This window comes from Montipora capricornis, chromosome 1 (genome assembly GCF_036669925.1).
Source record: "Montipora capricornis isolate CH-2021 chromosome 1, ASM3666992v2, whole genome shotgun sequence".
Lineage (NCBI taxonomy): Eukaryota > Metazoa > Cnidaria > Anthozoa > Scleractinia > Acroporidae > Montipora > Montipora capricornis.
This window is the reverse complement of record NC_090883.1, coordinates 45,705,903-45,725,902: the sequence shown is the minus strand read 5'-3', so window position 1 is coordinate 45,725,902 and position 20,000 is coordinate 45,705,903. Positions and strand designations below refer to the sequence as shown.

At 43.2% G+C, this 20,000-nt stretch overlaps 3 protein-coding genes across 3 annotated transcripts in view; all 3 read right to left on the bottom strand.

Annotated features, from left to right (window-relative positions):
• Window positions 1-13,555, bottom strand: part of LOC138046305 (deleted in lung and esophageal cancer protein 1-like) — a 158,780-nt gene extending 145,225 nt beyond the window's left edge. The window contains exon 1 of the mRNA XM_068892973.1: window positions 13,500-13,555. The gene's annotated coding sequence lies outside the window, so the exon portion shown is untranslated. The remainder of the gene's footprint in view (window positions 1-13,499) is intronic.
• LOC138046056 (NLR family CARD domain-containing protein 3-like) overlaps window positions 1-20,000 on the bottom strand; it is a 253,105-nt gene that overhangs the window by 133,780 nt on the left and 99,325 nt on the right. The window lies entirely within an intron of this gene.
• On the bottom strand, window positions 9,541-12,701 carry LOC138046301 (deleted in lung and esophageal cancer protein 1-like). Its single transcript, XM_068892971.1, has 6 exons — window positions 12,462-12,701; window positions 12,258-12,328; window positions 11,740-11,956; window positions 10,932-11,048; window positions 10,194-10,285; window positions 9,541-9,707 (listed from the first exon to the last, which is right to left on the bottom strand). The coding sequence occupies exons 3-6, from the start codon at window positions 11,896-11,898 to the stop codon at window positions 9,554-9,556; spliced, it is 522 nt and encodes a 173-aa protein (XP_068749072.1). The 5' UTR covers window positions 11,899-11,956; window positions 12,258-12,328; window positions 12,462-12,701; the 3' UTR covers window positions 9,541-9,553.

The following is a 20,000-nucleotide window of genomic DNA, read 5'->3' as shown; positions in this document are numbered from 1 at the left end:
AGGGCCTTGTCGATACTGCGGTTCTTCAGACCACTGGTGGAAGGAGTGCCCGGTCCGTCTCGCAAGGTTCCCCGTCGGCTGCTCATCTAGCCAGCTGCCAGCTAGTTTCACAGGCGCCGTTAGTCGTCCCTGAAAATTGTTTATGGTGTCTTTGCAGCAGGAGGCTTCCGGTGCTCTAGGCGTTCACTATTCAGCTTCGCATTCTGGCTCGAAGGCGGGTGATGTCAACGCCCGTGTGGAGGAGGAGTTTGCTGACTTACTCTCACACGATAAGTACTGTTTCGACTCTGAATACGAACAATGTTTGTCCTCTCGTGGTTTTGAGTATAAGCAGGGGTCAGCGCCCATAGTTTATAAGGATAGGCTCAGGAGCAAGGTTGATTTTTGGGTTAGCATCGGTTCCTCCCCTTGGGTTCTTTATATCATCCGTTTCGGGTATCGCATTCCTTTTATTTCATGGCCTCCTGGAGCTTTTTTCTTTAACAATAGGTCTGCCTTAGATCACGCCAGTTTTGTTGACAGTGCTATTGCTGATCTGCTTCTTCGGGTTCTGTTATTGAAGTTTTTACGCCTCCCACGGTTGTCAATCCTTTAACGGTATCCTTTAGCTCTGTGAGAAAGTGCCGGCTTATTCTCGACCTCCGTCACGTCAATAAGTTTATTCCCAAGGTTAAGTTTAAAATGGAGGATAGTAGGACTTTTCTTAATTACGTACACTCGCCAGGTTATATGTTTCAATTCGATATGAAGTCTGGGTATCACCACGTAAGCATTCATGAGGAATCGCAAACATTTTTAGGCTTTCAGTGGCCCCTCGGTAATTCTGTAGAGCCCAGGTTTTTTGTGTTCGCCGTGCTCCCGTTCGGTCTCTCGTCATCGCCTTACGTGTTCACAAAGGTTTTTAGGCATTGGCGCTCCCGGGGCATACCCTTTTTCTTGTATTTAGACGACGGCGCCGGATGCCTCCACGATTTTTCGGTAGCTCAGAGTACTGCTTCGGCTGTTAGATCTGATTTGGCCAACGCGGGCGTGGTCGTCAATGAGGAGAAATCTATTTGGGTTCCTACTCAGGTTTTTAGAATGGTTGGGCATTGTCTGGGATCTTTTGCGTGGCCGCATATTTATTCCTCACCGCCGCATTGTCAAGTTGCTTAGGGCACTCCTATCACTTAAATCTGGGTCTCGCTCCGTTACCCCACGCGCGGTTGCCTCGGTTACAGGGCAAATTATTTCCCTCACCCCGGGTTATGGCAGCATTGCACTCCTTATGTCCAGATTCCTCCAGTCATTCGTCAAACTTCACAGCGGGAGGGACTGTCCTTTGAATTTTAGGTCCTATCAGTTTTTCTCCGAATGCCTTCAGGAAATTGATTTCTGGCTTTCTAACTGTGCCAGACTCAACGGGAGGTCTCTCACCAGATATTCGCTTCCCGAGACTCTCGTGTTTTCCGACGCCAGCAGTTTCGCCTGCGGTGGGTGTGTCTTCCGCGTTGATAGCGAGGAGTTCGATCTTTTCTTTCAAGCCTTTTCTTCTTTGGAGTCCGGTTTAGATAGTAACGCCAGGGAGTTGTTAGCCATTCTTTACGGCCTGAAATCGTTTCGGGCTTCCGTTACGGGCAAAGTGGTTAAGGTCTTTACGGATAGTAAGAACGCGGCGTCTATTTGCGCCAAGGGCAGCAACAGCCTTCGTTTGCATGCTTTAGCTCTCGAAATTCTCGCCTATTGCGTCGCACATGATATTTCACTTGAAGTTGAGTGGATCCCATGCTCACTCAGTTCTTACGCAGATTCGGTCACCGCGTTGTTGATTATCATGACTGGGCTGTTTCCACTATTTTCTTCGAACATGTTAGCAGTATTTTTGGTCCTTTTGACGTCGATCGTTTCGCATCCTCTCTTTCCGCTAAGTGCGAGCGTTTTTACTCTAAGTTCTGGTGTCCCGGTTGCGAAGGCGTGGACGCTTTTAGTGCCAGTCGGGGCTGCGTTAACAACTATTTGGTCCCTCCAGTCTTTCTTGCGCGTACGTTAGCGCATTTGGAAACGTCTCGCGCGCACGGTACGCTTATCGCCCCCAAATGGCCTTCTGCTAGTTTTTGGCCTTACCTTTTTCCTCTAGGTCACCCTCGGGATTCAGTTTCCCGAATCGTAGAATTTTCTGACCCGTCAGGTATTTTTGACGATTCCCACTTGGGGTTCCCTACTATTTTTAGCGCTAGCGGTTTTCGCGCTCCTGTACTTGTTATTTATTTGGACGCCAGCTCGCGTGTTTAGCGCCGTTATTCAAGCATTGGTACTTTATTGCAGAGCTTTTCGCGATATTCCATGTAGCATTTTTAGGGTTCACGGACGACTCCCTTTGCTTTATAGCGGTTCACTTACGCTGTTTAGCGCTTTATAGCGGTTCAGGTGTGACCCTTATCGCTTTATAGCGGTTCACGTACGATATTTAGCGCTTTATAGCGCGTGTCCTTTTTTCCGTTTATTCCAGTTCGTTTTTTCATAGTTTTTTACAGGCTAGTGCCTTATTGGCGGTCGCTTTAGAGCGTGTTGGCTTATTTTTGTAAACGTATGGCCTTTGTTGGCAACGTTGTACGTATTTTAGGGTTTTTTTGTTTTCTCCGTATATTGTTGTTATTGCCTATATTTAGAATGTACGCGTTACTGGCTGTCCACGTTTAATAAATTGCAATCGGTATTCCTCGTCTACCATTTTTTCCTCAGTTCTCTTATGCCTTATTTTTTCCTTTATTTGTTTACAAGTTCCAGGGTATCACGCGTTCACCATCCGGCTTTGGAGAGCCTGCGTACGCACATTCCAGCGGTTCTTGCCCACAGCAAGGCTCGCTCCTAGCACGTTCAATTTGAAAAAGTCTCTCTAGGTGTATGAAATCGGAATTCCACCTTTAAACACCTCTCAAAAATTTTCATATCAACGAAAAAAAAGTCATATTTGATATGTTTCGCGAAAACAATTTACCTCCAACATATCTCTGTTCTGAGCTTAAAGAGTAACCGACCACCTTAAGAAACGCAAAACTCTAAACAACGAACGTCAAATGAAGCTTCAAAGCTCGTCAAAACCTCTATTGCTTGAGGCGAACTGGTTTTGGTCCGATCTCTTCCCTGACGGCTCTGAAGCATCGTTGAATGATGGCAGATTCAGATCATCTTTTTGCAAATTTTCTCAGAGAAACGCCAGCGGCGTGACAGCCTCCACAATGACGTGGTGGATTTTGATTTGTCGTCCGCCATTTTGAAAATGGAATGGCGGCAACACAAGTGTGATTCTAGTGCGCATGTCTAGCGGTTTTTGCGCTATGTCGCTCCTAGCACGTTCAAGACCTACTACGGTTGTTTCAAACGTTGGAAATCTTGGGCTAGTGGTTTCTCGGAGGTTATTTACTTCCCGGCTCAAGAGGAACACATAGCCTTGTATTTAACTTCGTTAGTTTAATAAGGGTCTTCATATTCCTCCATTCAGCATGCGTTCTACAGTATAAGCTTTTTTCATAATGCTTGCGGGGTCTCGAATCCTTGTAAGTCAGCTTTTCTTCTAGCTATTCTAGAAGGTTGCAAGCGCGTTGCTTCGAAACCGTCTAAGTTAAATAGGGTACCCATTTTGCCTGAGCATTTAGTCGCGTTAGTTAATAGATTTGCTACGCCCTCAGCATCCCTCGGGGATATCAGAGACGTTTGTTTTTGTTTGCTTGCTTTTGCTGGTTTTTTGCGCTTTGACGAGTTAAGTCGTCTTAGGTGGTCTGACATTTCTTTCTTTCAAGATCATATTGAGCTCTTCGTTTCCAAAAGCAAAGTTGATCAATTGGGTAAAGGGTGTACTTTAGTTATCGCTAGTACTGGTGCCCCTGAGCTATGCTGCTTCGTTATGCCGCGCTGGCTAAGCGTAATCTTGATTCGGTTGAGTTTGTCTTTCAAAACCTTAGTTTTTCCTCTTCCAAGGGTTATTCCCTTCGTTCCGGTACGAGTTTGTCTTACACCAGGGCGAGGGAAGTCGTTTTGGCTAAGTTTCGGGCCATCGGTGTTGATACGTCGGGTATAGGTTTGCACTCGCTTAGGATAGGGGGCGCTTCGGCTGCGCTTAATAGCGGAGTTCCCGATCACGTCATTAAAAACCACGGCAGGTGGAAATCTGACTCTGCCAAGGAATTATATTACCGTGAAAATCTCCGACGAACAGCTTCTTGCTACTTCGCGCATAGGTCTCTGAGTTACGCGCGCTCGCTCTCATTCTTTGTTTTTCTCGACACAACTGGTTGTGTCCTTCCTATTTCAACGTGTTGTTGCCTTTCTGCTGATTAGAACTTAAACGTTTTCTCTGCGGCGGAACGCAGTGACATAGCAGAGAAATGTGTTTATGTTCGGAATTAGCATTTATGGCCGCAGTTTGATCCTCTAGGGATTTTCGTCACATCTCGGTATTTAAGTCTTGTCGCCTCTCGCATTAGTCACTCGACACAGCCAGTTTTACCGCTCGCATCTTGCCGAGCTTAATTTTTTCTAGTATACTGTTTACGTTTAGTCTCGTAGTTTACAGTGATGTAATTCGTTTTTCTCCGCCACTACTTTATTTCTTGTATGCTAGTTTTTTCTCGTCCCCAATAAACACAACTGGTCGTGTCCTTCCTATTTCAGCGTGTTGTTGCCTTTCTGCTGATTGGAACTTAAACGTTTTCTCTGCGGCGGAACGCAGTGACATAGCAGAGAACCAATCGACAAGGCGACCTTAATTGGAAGATCGTACACAGAGTGCTCCCAACCGCTCTTTCTCTGCGAAGGATGGGCATCTTAGACTCTGAAAGTTGCTACAGATGTGGTTTAACGGACACTATAGAACACGCATTTCTGGATTGTCTGCCTATTATTAAGTTTTGGACCTTTGTACAAACTTTTATTAACAGGATCTTAGGAACTAATCAATCACTTTCGAGGCATAGTAAATTACTAGGTAAGGTAGGCAGACGTGGCGGGCCTTTAAGCAAACGACAAGTTGATTTATTAAACTGGATTTTGTCACTGGTTAGATATTCTATACATACGTCGATTGTGCAACATAGAGCTCACCAAACAACTGTAACACTGGAAGCCTTTTTCAAATCTGCAATCAAAGCCCACTTACGATTTAAGTTTAAATTATCTTGTATTAGACAGAATCATGAAAGTTTTAAAACCAAATGGTGTCTGGGCGAAGCTTTTGCCAGAGTGGACGGAAATCGTTTAGTATTTACATTCTAATGACGTATAAAAGTTATATTTGCTGTGAATTGTCAATTTAACTCGGTTAATATATTTATTTTTTATGTGTAAATAAAAAAAGCTCTTTTTGAGCCTTTTTAGAGACCGTGAAAAAAAAGGGGTTAGTCGCGTATGGTTTAGGGGCCGATTAATCTCTCCCTCCCAGGATCGAAAGTAGCACGGGGCCCCGAACAGAGTTTTTTCTTTTTTTGTGTGTGTGTGTACAAATGTCACAAATACACATGCGTTCTGTACGTACACTCGTGTGATAGGTAAATGTGCTTACCACATGGCGAAATGCAAGAAAAAAATTCCAAACTATAGACCATCCCTCATTTTATATATGGTAACTGAGGAGCTGCGAGTAGTCAAGGGGTTAGTCGCGTATGGTTTAGGGGCCGATTAATCTCTTCCTCCCAGGATCGAAAGTAGCACGGGGCCCCGAGCAGAGTTGTTTTGTTATTTTTTTTGTGTACAAATGTCACAAATACGCATGCGCTCTGTACGAACATAGGTGCTTACCACATGAGGAAATGCAAGAAAACAATTCCAAACTATAAACCATCCCTTATTTTATATATTGTAATGGAGGAGCTACGAGTAGTCACTAACACCTTTGGCTAACAACAAAAAGAACGAGCGTCCAAAATATGTGGACCCTGCGAAACGGGATGAGCAAGTAGAAGAGAAGGTGTTTGATAATATCGAGGAAGCAAGTAGCTTTTGGAAGGAATTATGGGAAGGGAACTAAACTGGAAACGGAAGCGCGAAATGGCTGCATGACTTGAGAGCAATTATTAACGATCGCGTCCCTCCTTTGGTGAAGGAGGCGTGGGACCAAGTTACAAGTCAGGCTGTAAGCATTTTTGGCGCGGAAAAAGAACTGGAGCGCACTTGGACCGGATCGTATCGCCAATGTTTGGTGGAAACGTGCCTTAGCGTTGCATGAGGGTCTTATTTCGTCATTCCGTGTGATCTCCGAGTATGAAGAAGAGTATCCAGCATGGTTTTGTGACGGGAAGACAACGTTAATCCCAAAGCCTGGAGAGATTACAAGGGAAAACCAACGACCCATCACCTGTCTAAACGCGTTTTATAAGTGTTTCACCTCGTGTTTCTTGTCACAACAAACCAGCATTTGGAGGAGAACGATCTAATGGAGGGTGCGGAGAGGGGTGCGCGTGCAGGATACAGTGGAACAACATCCAACTTGTTGATCGATAGAACAGTTGCGATGGATTGTCACAGGTGCAGGCGGAATTTGAGTGTGGCCGGGATTGATGTAAAAAAGCGTCCAATTCTGTAGATCATAAATGATTGAATGGGGTGATGACGTTACACAGGTTTCCCACATGGTAGTTTAAAGTCATTGCCAAACTGTGTAAGTGTTGGAACACAAAGGTAGTGGTGATCACAAGGATAGGGAGACAGACCTCCGAAAGGATTAAGTTCAACAAAGTTCAACAATACGGCTGTTCACCGTATGCTTGAACCCAGTTGCAAGGAAGATCAGAGCCGCTAAGGATATGGAATGTCCAAGCCTATTAACAGCAAGGTTACAGGTCTCTTGTATATTGATGATCTCAAGATCTTCGCTGCATCGGAGAGTAAGCTTGAACGGGTTATAAAGATGGTCAAGTCGTCTACGGAAGATGTGGAGCTTCAGTAGAACCCAAAGAAGGGTGCGGTGGCCCATGTGAAAAGGGGGGTACAAGTGACTGTTGTCTCAGGGGGGAGAGTTCTTGAGTAGACTAGAATACCATGTCTTGGTGATGGTGAGCAGTACAAGTTCCTTGGAGTACTTGAGAGTGTTATACAGGAGGATAGGCTAGTCCTGGAGTGTGCAGCAAAAGAGTATCTCAGTAGATTGTCAGTTATCTGCACAAGTCTCTTGTCCGATTACAATCGGGTGGTAGCGTCAACTCAGTTTCCATTGCCTGTTCTTGGATATCTTATGTGGACACAACAGTGGCCAGTGATGTAGTTCGATGTAGTTCGATGTAGTTCGACACCCATGTAGTTCGATTGCATTGTTGTATATGCCAAGAAGGAAAGGAGGGCGGGAACTGCGCGTTATTGAAATGGAGTACAAAGCCACGAAAATCAAGGGTGCAGTCAGACTCCATGGTAACGAAGACCCTGCACTGGGTATGGTACGGGAGCGTTATGAGCAAGCGGCGAGGACGGTGTAGGTCCATTTTTAAAGAAGCGGCTAAGTGCGCGGAGGAGTTTGGGTTGGAGTTGGATTTGGAATGACGTGCAAAAGGTCAAGGCGGAGGTGCGGAAGTGCCAAATCGAGAAGTTAGAAGATGAGATCAGAAACCAACGATGACAATGGCGTCTAGTGACTACCAGGCTGCAGAATGAGAGTTTGAGTCCGGAAGGGTGTTTCTGGTGGCTCACAGAGTGGAAGAACTGCCGATCACACACAATCGCTGGTCTCGTTCTACTACTATACGAGCAGCTCTTACCAACGCGAGTATACACGAGTCAGAAGACCCACACAAGCACGGAAGGTGAGGCGAGGTGCAGATTATGCGGCAAGGCCCCAGAGAGTGTGGCTCATATCTTGTCAGGACGTAGTGCGTTGGCCCAGAGCAACTATCTCTCTAGACAGGACGCAGCGCTGAAGGTACTGTTTTACGAGCTGTTGTACGATGAAGGGCGTATAGTCGACATACCACCCTGGTACTCACCCGACAAGCCCAAGCTTGTGTATGAGTCAGAGAACGTTAAAGCTTATTGGGATGTCCCTATATACGCCGATCAAAAAGAGGTCACATGCAATAGAGTGGATGCACGTATTGTAAATCATAAGTGCAAGAGAGTTGTGACTCTGGAAATGAGTTACCCGTGGGTTAACAATCGAAAAAGAAAGGATGAGGAGAAGGCCCTTAAGTACGGACCCCTTCGCTGGGAACTGAGGCAGCAGTTCCCAGGCTACGAGGGGAAGCAATATAACATCATAATGGATGCCCTCGGGTGGTGGTCACGGGAGCTGGATGTCACGATGCCCGAGCTCGTGGGAGGCAGAAGCACAGACGTACTGCGAAATATGCAAAGGGCAGTTCGTTCGTTAATTAATTGTTTATCGCCCTTCTGTGGTTCTCCCTAATGACCATTTTGGCAAGTATCTTTCCCTAAATTCTGGAGTTGGTTGCCGTAGAGCAGACCAAACCATTCGCGTTCTTAAAAAGGAGAGCTTGGTTGGTGTGTCTGATTCAAAGGGCTCACTGTCAGTCTTTTGCGTTTTATAAAAAGCTTTACTCCGCTGAAGTGTGTGGTCAAGAAGCACAAGACGGGTTTCTACATGATGCAATTCCAAGATTGCCTGATGATGCGCGCGATTTGAGTGAGGGAGAGCTTACTGAAGAAGAGCTTCGAAAAGCTGTTATGTCGATGGAAAACGCGCAAATCACCTAGAATAGACGGGTTGACGTCCAACTTTTAATCGCATTTTTGGCATTTACTCGGCAAGAATCTGACACGTGTCTTCAATAACGCCTTTCTAGTGAAGCGTATCTCGGTATCTCAACGCGGTGGAATAATTACGCTATTGCTTAAAAAGGGCGATCGAACACTTCTTAGGAACTGGAGGTCAATCACTTTACTCACGTCGGATTATGAGATTTTAACCAAGGCGGGGGTGGAGAGATTAGTGTTGGGGGGGGGGGGGGGGGTCAAAGCCTCCCGCTTCCCGTACCTTGCTCTCTCTGGGGTCGATCCAGTGAGGGAGAGATTAATCGACCCCTTGGCAATTCGTAATTAACCATTCGTAACTTTCTTTCGTTTCAAGTTCCTTGGTGGCCTTTTCATTTTTCCATCATTTGCCTCATTTTCCCAGAAAAATTACAATTCCCATAAAAGATATCACACAAAAAAGCTGAAGTTGAAAACGGTTCCAGTTAACTTTCGGCGAAAGTTTGTCCATGAAACTCGACAGGGATATCCTTTACCATTTAGCTTAAGTTCCCAATTTTTTGTTCCGAGGTAACATATTCCGAAAATTACTTGACATCTGAACCAAATACAATAACTTTTAATTCCTTTCGGTAAATGCCTTACCGTTATAAGGTCGAAACAAACAACCTTCAAGAGCGCACTATCTTATCAATGCTTACGCACTTTCAAATATGCATGAGTCTGTTATGATGAAAAACATTTTAATACATTTCCAGTAAATCACATTCACAAAATATATACAGAGATCTATATAAAAATCATACTGCGACACACAAATGCTATTCAGCAATGTGTCACATGAAACACTGCCTTTGGTGGAAACTAAATTTCGCGACAAATATCACGAATTTTGCGGTTGGTTACGTGTCCGTAGCGACATCACCAGCCGTTCGTGCGTTTGATCGTACGAACCCCGCCCTCTCATCACCAGTCTCTGCTCCTCTTCTTGAAGTTGACCGCTGACTATGACGACGCACTCGTATTCAATATTGTGCCTGCAACGTTAAAGTATAGTAATTGAACTCAATTAGCTCACAATAAGTCAAAGAGGGTAATTCAAGCTATAAATACGAGACTACAAATGCCGGCACGCTTAAATTGTTAGCAAGGCATCATGAGAAGAACTTGACTTTGGTGCGAGAGGTTAAGGATCAATCCATTCATGGTCTCTTAAACAGCTGTCCACGGCTGCTAATTGACCGGGTTGGTGTTACCGTGTGTCACCTTGCTTTTTTTGTGTTCCTAAATAATGTCTGAAGAAAGACTTCTCTTTCTGGGAAACAAATAATTCAAATCCACAGAATAAAATAAATAACACACACAAAGTTGGCATGAGTGTCAATTTTCCACTTTAGCTGGAAAATGGAAAACTTGAACAGACTCGCCCGGTCATGGGCTCTAGTTGCACCTTAATCTCCATCGTCATTGCCAAATTTCGAGCCCCTTGATTTGTTATAACAGTAAATTACTCCAAAACTTACAATGCTGGATCGATTTTGGCGGTCATATCAACACGGAAGGGTCTTATCTCCACACCATGCAGTCGATGTACACGTCCAGGAATCTTCAGTCCCTGGAAAATAAACGGGGGACTAGTAACACAAAAAATACCCCTGTGATCATAGGCACAGTGCAAGCAACCTACGAATTTGAGGCTCTAGTTCGTAGTTTTAGGTCTGTCGACTTCGTTCAGAAAAACGGGAGCTTTCAGTATGAAGACCACGATGAGCGATGGCTACGAAGGACAATTTCTTGCGCGCTTATGGTGTCATAAAGTAATTATTCCAAGTCACGACGACCAGACGTTGATGAAAGTGTAGTCTACGCCACTTCCTCCATGTAATATGCTCTACACAATCGAAGCGTTCAGAGTAATTATCAAATGTTGGGTTTTGATGCACAAGAAAAACTGGAGAATACGAGGGAATGACTCCTTACGTAGAGTAAAGAACTAATTAACGCAACCTAAATATGGCGTTGAGCTAGTCCCGAAATCCATTCCGGGACAGACCAGTGAAAGGCGAGTGATCTCACCAAGTCCTAGAAACTAGTAACGAAGCCCCTTTATTTCGACCGCGCCCCATTTTCAGCGGAAGAGCCTGCTTGCACGCTAACCAATGCGTCAAACCTGCTGCCATTTTTTCCGGAACGTTCTCGTTGCTGTAGTCGCCTTCTTTTTAAAAGACCTCCCAAAAGAATGTGAGCAGAAACCTCATTACCTGATCATCTAAGCTCATGTAAGCGACAACGTATCCGGCACACTGTTCCCCAGAGGACTTTTCTGTGTAAGGATGAAACGACACTTTGGCACAGGAGTGGCCTCTTGCAAGAATTATCTGGAAAAATAAGTTATGACATTGATGACAGGGCTGTTTGTATGCAGGGAGGAATATTCTTGCACCAGAAAGATCGTAGGACGCGAAACAACTTTCCGCAAAGTCTTGGACAAATTCCCGGGTATGGTTTATTATCGGTAAAACGACGTTGCTGAACGCCAAGGCGCCGCCATGTTGATTTTCTAGTCTCTAGTGCTAGGATTTTCCAAGTGGAAGTGGCTTAAACGATGCTAGAAAACTTACTAGCACTAAGGTTTTACCCTCAGCTACTTGCAGCTTAGCTCTCAGCAAGGAAAACCCTATCGCTAGGAAAAAACAACTTTTATGTCCTGAATAAAAAAAATGCCACTACGATGCTCCCCCCTCTAGGATCTCCCCCCCCCCCCCCCCCTCCTATGTAAATAGCCCTTTAACTCAACCATTTGTCGTGTAACGAACGAAGGCCAAACACGCCATGAGGAGACTGATTGGAGGATTTTCTGACAACAGATGATCGAACGGCTGTCAGGTTGTATAGAAGTCCTAAAATAGCAGTAAGGAAGGCAAAGCGGTGGGGGAAAGGTGTGAGGACTGGTGGAAGACGCTAATGGTGTAATCAAATGTTAAATTCTCATAGCTCGTTTGTCTGACCAGACAAGTGACCTTTAAGAGAAATTTTATGTTTATTACTAACGGGACTGGAATGACTAACTTGTTGACTTGGCGTTACATCAAAAGGTCTTTTTGCGCATGTTCCATCGTGTTCCCGGAGCTTTATTTGTATAAATGGTGCATCCTGTTCTTTAACAGCTGGGACAACCACCGCGCCATCCTTGAACACCGGAAGAGGTTGCTCGATCAAGACCAACATATCCAAAACCTGTGTGTCCTGTGGCTAAATTGGTAGGACTCCCAGTCCAAGCGAATGTCTGCAATAGAAAAACGGAAAAAATGTTTTAAAAAACTTAACCCTATGAGACATTTTATAGTGCTGATGCCGCTTGTCTTATGTAGCTGTTTGAATAGCTTCAACGACAGGCTCGGTTTCCACATAGCTGTAAACCGCTGAGATTCCACTTTCATTTTCCACCTACGCTTGCTCGGCATCGTTTAACACAGAATCGGTGTCACTGCAAATCTGAGTCAAAAAGTGTTCCGACCTTCAAAGTAACTTCCTGTCATAAAACGGTTGGTTCACTGTTTGTCAATCGGTTCCATCAATTCACTCACCAAAGGGACTTGTGTTATTAATCCTGAGCGATCACTGTACTGACGGAGCGCCAGAGACGTGCGTTCCAAACCTAAACAGCGACAACAACAATTACAAAGGGATGAGGCATCAGTCTGCTCCGCGGAAAAAGTTCTCCTGGAACTGTTGCTTAATTAAATGATTCAGAAGAAAAAGCTGCGTTTCTGTGTTTCATGCGTGCTTACCAGGGACCGCAGAATTTCAGCGGTATGTGTGCTTGACAGGGGCCGCAGAATTTCTGCGGCATGCGTACTTGCCAGGAGGGGGGTGAATAGGGAGTAGCAAATCCGTTGATCCATGCTAATTGTTCGCAAAATCCACCAATCTGCAGATTTTTTTACAAAAATCGGAATCCACAGTACTGTTAGAGAAGTGACCACCTAAGAACTTTCAGTAACTTAACTGACGTTAAAGAAATACCTGTCATGAAATTAGCCTTCTGCATGTTTATCCGCATTTGGCGCCCAGGTCCTTGAAATGTCGAGTTACCATGTTTAAAAGAGTGTAGCGAAATCAAAGGTTTCATCCCCACCATGACCACTGCTTTGTAATTAGTAAAGTCTAGTTCCCACTAGCGACACAACGATCATAATGATAATCATAAGCACGAACATAACGCTGTTATGTCGCTTATGTCTTAGTGGGAACGTCCAGAAACATAATCATAAGCGCCCTTATGATCAACATAATCATAATCATAAGAAAATGATCGATCATTTTCTTATGATTATGCTTATGGCTTTGACTATGACTATGTCGCTTTTCTTTGCAGTGGGAACGCGAAAATCATAACATAATGAGAAACATAATGACGCAACGGAGTTATTGTGCTTTTTGGCCAATTAAAGGCTAGGACCAGTACTTTCGGGTCGGTTCATTTTCAAGATGGCGGCCAGCTTCCAGGAAACGTTTTTAGAGCGGCCGCCCCCACTAGAACATAAGAAGCTTATGTTTATGTTTATGATTATGATTATGCTTATGATCCTTATCTCGCCAGTGGGAACTAAGCTTAAAGAATCTAATCCAAAGACAACAGAATCTCGTAGTATAAAACGTAACAATCCGCGCTAACCTCACATGCTCGCGTAGTTTCACTACGCTTTTCCAATTGCTGGACTCGACACAGCACCGAAACTTTTTTTAATCATGAAGGAAGTCATCGCCTTTGGCACCTTCTCGGTAAAAAAAATTGCGATGCAATCGATGGTCTTTGTCTCAATGACCTGACCCCCCATGTTGACCGTGCCGATGTTATACGTGGTGAGGGTCTAAACCGAAATCCTGGGGTCCTAGAGATTACATTGAAGGTCAAACATTGGTTGATCTAGTCTACTTCTAAGGTCAGGCAGAAAAAATTAAAACAGACCGCGCTGAAATATTGAAGAAATCCGTGATCCGCCGAGCATTCAAAATCCGCCAATCCGCAAAATGTGTCCTCAAAATCCGAAATCCGAATTTTTTTTTTTTTGGCCAAATCTGCAGAACCGCGAACCTATTCACCCCCCTCTGCCAGGGACCGCAGAATTTCTGCGGCATGTGTGCTTGACAGGGACGGCAGAATTTGTGAGGCATGTGTGCTTGACAGGGCCTGCAGAATTTCTGCGGCATGTGTCCTTTTCAGGTAATTTTACTGGAGTAGTGGGTAATTTCTTTGCAGCTACCATATTTCAATACGTTGCAGTTAATTTTATTTGAATGATGTTTTTCAACAACTCTGCAAGAATTTAGTATTTAAAGTGACTTATTGAAGAGATGCAATAAAAAGCATGCCATCTAGTATTGCTATTTTATCTCAGAAAGGGCGTAACTGTGCTCTGCAGTGGGTTACTAGTGTTTTGGACACTGGTAAGAAGGTCCTTTCTGGTGTAACTTCAATTTTTAGCTGAAACATTCTGTTCAATATTTTGGGAAAATACACCATTTTCAGGTCTAAAATTGCTATTCCTTTTGTATACTTCTAGAAAAAGCTTTAAAATGCTGTTGATGCACACAAGTAAGGTGAAAAGGTCTTATTTCACGGAAAAAAGCACTTTAAACAAACACAAAATTGTTTAGAAGGTGTTGAGTGCGAAAAGCGAAACTTTCTTTCTTTCTTTCTTTCTTTTTTTCTTTCTTTAGATAAGGAGGGTACACAGGGGGCCCATAAATGGAGCCTCTATCCTCCATACTGGGCCTCGGATTCAACCCTTTGTCGAGTGGAGTTATTAATAGAACACCTCTCGTGGGGTTTCCAGGTTGAAAGCCCAATCAAAACAAAGCTATGATAGTGCTGTTGTTTTACGTCATATAACCCCCCCAAAAAATGAATCCCGCTGGAATTTGTTTCCACGTTTCGCAGTGGAAATGCCACACTTTTCGCGGAAAAAAGCCCGGCGTTCTCAAAACAAATATACTCGGGAAAGGCTTGACTCAAGGAATAAGTGTAGATTAGAGGTTCCATTTGAGGGGCTCCTGTGGTACATCATACGGCCATATCAAAACAATTCAATACGGATTTTAAGAAAGGACGAGGTCATCGGAGAAGGGAATGTCACAAAGCAATACGTTGCAGCAAGAGAATATGAGGAAAGAGAGCGAATCCCTGGGCCCTAAGGCAATCACTTGAAACTTATTTTTAGATTGAGCCCGCGCTGCGATGGTTATGTTCACCTGTTGTCCCCATGACTGCGCAGTTCACTTTTACACTAACTAACCAATCAGGTGTCCTCTTTGAAATAAGAACGAAGAATGAAAAAAACGTGGCACTTTAGGTAGGCAAATGAGAACCTCACCGGAGAATCGGTGCTTGGTCTTTCGTCATTTGAAAATTGAGGGAACAGCCAACGACATCCGTCTTGACGGAAATATTCCCTGGTTCCAGGCTTTCTATCTGAAACCATGAAAATCAGAGGGAAGTAGCTAAATTTCATATAAAAATTACCCAACGCCGCGTTCTCGCCTTTTTTTGTGGTCTACTGGAAGGGTCCGATAAACCGTACTGTGGCCCTGTGTGACAACCCTTCAACGTTCATAATTCGGTGGAACGTAAGAGTAGGGCATGGAGTTCCCGGTTTTGTGGTCTGTCTTTTACGGAATTGGGAGGGAAAAAGCTCGGAGATACTAGCTCTACACCAAGGTCCTCTAAAATCAAAGGAAAACAGCTCAGACGATGGTGGTGATTTGTAGCCGAGAAAATGCACTATATGCGTATTGCAGCTTGTCACACACCTTACCCATTGGAAGCCGAAAACATCTCAGAAAAGATCTAAGTCACCTCGCCAGCACCTATATAACTATGTTATGTTTACCTTGCACACCAAAAAGACTCTGTACTCCCCCCACATATCACTGTAACCAGTGTTATTTTAATCACTTGATATCCGAATGGTAACAATTCACCAGAAGATGGACTCGGCACAAAGGCCGGGAAAACGGGTTCAACTCGTGTTGAAACATGTTGAATCAAAGTTGAATCGATGTTAAATGAGTTTAGAATCGTTTAAACTTTTCTTCAACAGCCATGCAGCATTTCTTTTGTTTTCGCGAATGTTGAATCAAGTTGAAGCCATTTGCCCTCCTCTTTCAACATTGTTGGGTGTGCGCCTGCGCACTAATCGGTCTCATAATGACGTATCCATTTAACAAATTGATGTCAGTTTTTCATGCGTCTGTCCTGTTATTGATCATGAATTGCGTCATAACATAGCGATAGCCGAGTGGATCCGCAGACCACTTTGACAATGTTATGACGAAATTCATTGTCAATAACAGGACAGACGCATGAAAAACTGACATCAATTTGTTATTTAAAATAACAAAAAGGCAGAGGGGTCAAAATTAAGTCCAAAACACGGGAAGAAAGCGAGACAAAAATGTGAGAAACTTCCATCTGACGCGAGCAATATCGCGTCATTATCGCATAAATTATAAATTTGTGTCTGTCCACTTATTGACAATAAAAAATAGCCAATGATCGCGCGAGAATTTTTGCAGTCATTGTAAAAATCGGTATACATAGTAACAACCACGCTACAGCCTGGGACTCAATACCGGGCCTCCCGTGAAGCTTTGTTGACTGAAGTATTGATGATGTGTTGAAACCGTTTTCCCACTCCGGCAGTCAACATCGTTTAACAAAATCGAACGCACGTTGAAGCAAATGTTGTAGTCTTTTGCCCGGGCCTTAACACGCATTGAGAATAGAGGTGGACTCCGCATGGTGGTCTGGTCTCTGGTCCATTCATACTGACATATCAAAGATATTGCAATTAGGGAGCTTAAACAAGAAGGAAGGCAACAAAGGGATAGAGGAAGATCAACTGAAACTGAATCAGTATAACTTCGTCTTATTGTATTAATTTCTTCATCATTCTAGGTTTTTCACGTTGTGACTGGCAAATATCAAGGAACTGAACTGAAAGGTAAAGGAAACTACAAACCACACGTGAACGAAGCCCGCCAGTGATAGGGTCTTTCACACCAAGCAAGTTGCCTATCCTAAAGGAGGAAAAAACTAGTTTGATGTCCAAATCATTGCAGTAGCGCTTGATAAAGTGACGAATCTTTTTCTGAGTGACGAAAGAAAAATGGCCTATGTAAGGTAGCTTAAAATAAAATATAGGTGAAGTGGGAAGGGAACCCTGGGGACAATGATTACTTAGGGTTCTAGTAATATAACCGTTTACAACCCTTTCAATTAAATGGGCAGGGAAAATATTCTTTTTTAGGATTTCCATAAGCTTAGTTATGTCCTCGTGTAGCCCCAACCAAGTATTGTTAATCTTATAGGCCCTATCAATAAGAGTCCTGATGAGACCCACTTTGTAAGAGTACGAAGTGAAACTGAAATAATTAGTTAATAAACCAGTAAAGGTTTTCTTACGGTAAACTTTAGTTAGAAAAGAACTGGGATCATTATTATCAACTAGAACATCTAAAAAGGGTAATTTGTGATGAGCTTCTTTTTCCATAGTGAACTTAATGTTTGGGTGTCTAGAGTTGATGTAATCGAAAAATATAATGGCATCATGTTCCGAGTGAAATAAACAAAAAGTGTCGTCAACATATCGGCGGTAAAATAAAATTTCAGAGCCTTGGAAATTTTCCAACCATAGTTTTTCATGATGCCCCATAAAAAGATTGGCTAGAACAGGGGCAAGAGGAGAGCCCATGGCTACGCCATCAATTTGGTCATTATTTTATTTTAAGCTACCTTACATAGGCCATTTTTCTTTCGTCACTCAGAAAAAGATTCGTCGCTTTATCAAGCGCTACTGCAATGATTTGGACATCAAACTAATTTTTTCCTCCTTTAAGATAGGCAACTTGCTTGGTGTGAAACACCCTATCCCTGGCGGGCTTCGTTCACGAGTGGTTTATAAGTTTGCATGTGCGGGCTGTAATATGCCTGTTATGTCGGCGAAACAACGCGGCATTTTTCCACACGCATGCGTGAGCACTTAGTCAGTGATAGGGCCTCTCTCATCTTCAAACACCTACAGAATTCTGAACATTGTCGCGCCCTGTCTTCAGGGGACTGTTTCCATATTTTAGATCACGCCTCTACGACTTTCCAACTCAAGAGAAAAGAGGCTTTTCATATTCAAAGAGAATAACCTTCTCGTAATCAAAAATCGTAATTCTTACATTGTCACGTTTTATGTACATTCCGTTGTTACTGGCATAATTAGCACTTTATTCCTACTTATAAATTCAACTTAACGCTTTGTACATCAATCAACTGAAGATGACAGACGTTTCTTTCGAAACATGTCTTGTAATCTCAAAAGTTTCGTAGTTTTCTTTTTCCGCACTGTAACGTACACTTGCAACAGAAGATGATCGATGATCGAACGAAACATGTCTTACAAATTCAAAGTTGTTGTCCATTTTTACGATTACTAGTTTGTCCGCTTTCATCCAGACTATTTGGAAACAAAAAATAACAAACTAAACATCACGACAAAGTAAGGCCAATCATTGGTGCAAGAACCTGTCAAACTGACGGATGACGAAACTAACACTACGACCAAACAAAACAAAGGAAATTGCCACAGCTTCTTACACGAAAGTAAACTCTCAATTTGCTATACGCAACTTGTGTTTGAAAAAAGGCGGCCCTTTCGTCTTGACATGATGAACAGGGTTAAGTAGCTCAGCTAAAAGCCACTGCTCAAAACGTTATAACAGTAAATATTTAAGTATGGCACAATGTTCACCTCCGATTGATGAATGATATATCTAACGACTCTCTTTTCAAAGCGTCCTTTATTGCAGCGGCAACAACCACGTCAATTCAATTACCAGTTAAAAGAGCATTATTGTCAGCGTTGAGTTTTCTTTCAATCCTTTCAGTGCATCAGCACCGATGTCGCCAACTGCATTATTAGACAAGTTCAGTTTTGTTAGCGTTGAATTTTCTTTCAATCATTTAGCCAGTGCATCAGCACCGACGTCGCCAATTTTATTATGAGACAACTCCAGCCGTGTCAGCGTTGATATTCTTTCAATACTTTAGCCTGTGCATCAGTACCGACCTCGCCAATTGCATTATCAGACAAGTGCAGGAATTCCAGCGTTGAATTTTCTTTCAATCCTTTAGCCAGTGCATCAGCACCGACGTCGCCAATTGCATTATTAGACAAGTCCAGCGATATCAGCGTTGAATTTTCTTTCAATCCTTTAGCCAGTGCATCAGCACCGACCTCGCCAATTGCATTACCAGACAAGTGCAGCCATTCCAGCGTTGAATTTTCTTTCAATCCTTTAGCCAGTGCATCAGCACCGACGTCGCCAATTTTATTACTAGACAATTTCAGCCATTCCAGCGTTGAATTTTCTTTCAATCCTTTAGCCAATGAATCAGCACCGACGTCGCCAATTGCATTATTAGACAAGTCCAGCAATTTCAGCGTTGAATTTTCTTTCAATCCTTTAGCCAATGAATCAGCACCGACTTCGCCAATTGCATTATTAGACAATTCCAGCCATTCCAGCGTTGAATTTTCTTTCAATCCTTTAGCCAATGAATCAGCACCGACGTCGCCAATTGCATTATCAGACAAGTCCAGCTGTGTCAGCGTTGAATTTTCTTTCAATCCTTTAGCCAATGAATCAGCACCGACTTCGCCAATTGCATTATTAGACAAGTCCAGGAATTTCAGCGTTGAATTTTTTCCTCTCAATAGCTCAGCCAGTGCAGCGGCACTTGCATCATCAATGTTACTATGCGTGAGGTGTAGTGATGTAACCGTGGAATTCGTTTTCATGGTTTCAACACACACAGCAGCAAGTTCCCTGTTCAATCTAGAGTGAGACAAAGGCAGCTATATAAGCATTAAATGTTCGAATTGCCTAAGAGCAAAGAAAAAAAAATTGAGGTTTAACGAAAAAAATTTACTTGCATTTTTCTTTGTGTTCAACAAAAAGACGTGCAACAAAGATATCCCTATATCTACTGCTTGATTTAAGTTTTTAAATTCTTTTTTTCCTCAAAATCGAAATAATATCACCATGATTGTCTTAAAAAGCGAAGCTAACACGCACCATATCCCATGGCGCCTGGCTTGGCTACCCACTTTGTTTACAAATGAATTTACGTCTTAATTTCCCAGTTTTGTCCAAAAGTCCAATCAAACAAAAGTTTTCAACATTTCCGTTGCAAACCTGTGATTGTGAACAATAATTTTTGAAATATGAGTACAAGTTCTCTAATCTTAGACAGTGGGTGTGAGAATATCATGTGA

What these genes read in the sequence shown, in the direction of transcription:
- LOC138046301 (XM_068892971.1), bottom strand. Translation starts at nt 11,898, where the DNA reads ATGTTGGTCTTGATCGAGCAACCTCTTCCGGTGTTCAAGGATGGCGCG. An exon ending in ACATGAGCTTAGATGATCAG is followed by an intron (nt 10,286 to 10,931) that starts GTAATGAGGTTT and finishes TTTATTTTCCAG; the next exon opens with GGACTGAAGATTCCTGGACG. An exon ending in GCCAAAATCGATCCAGCATT is followed by an intron (nt 9,708 to 10,193) that starts GTAAGTTTTGGA and finishes TTAACGTTGCAG; the next exon opens with GCACAATATTGAATACGAGT.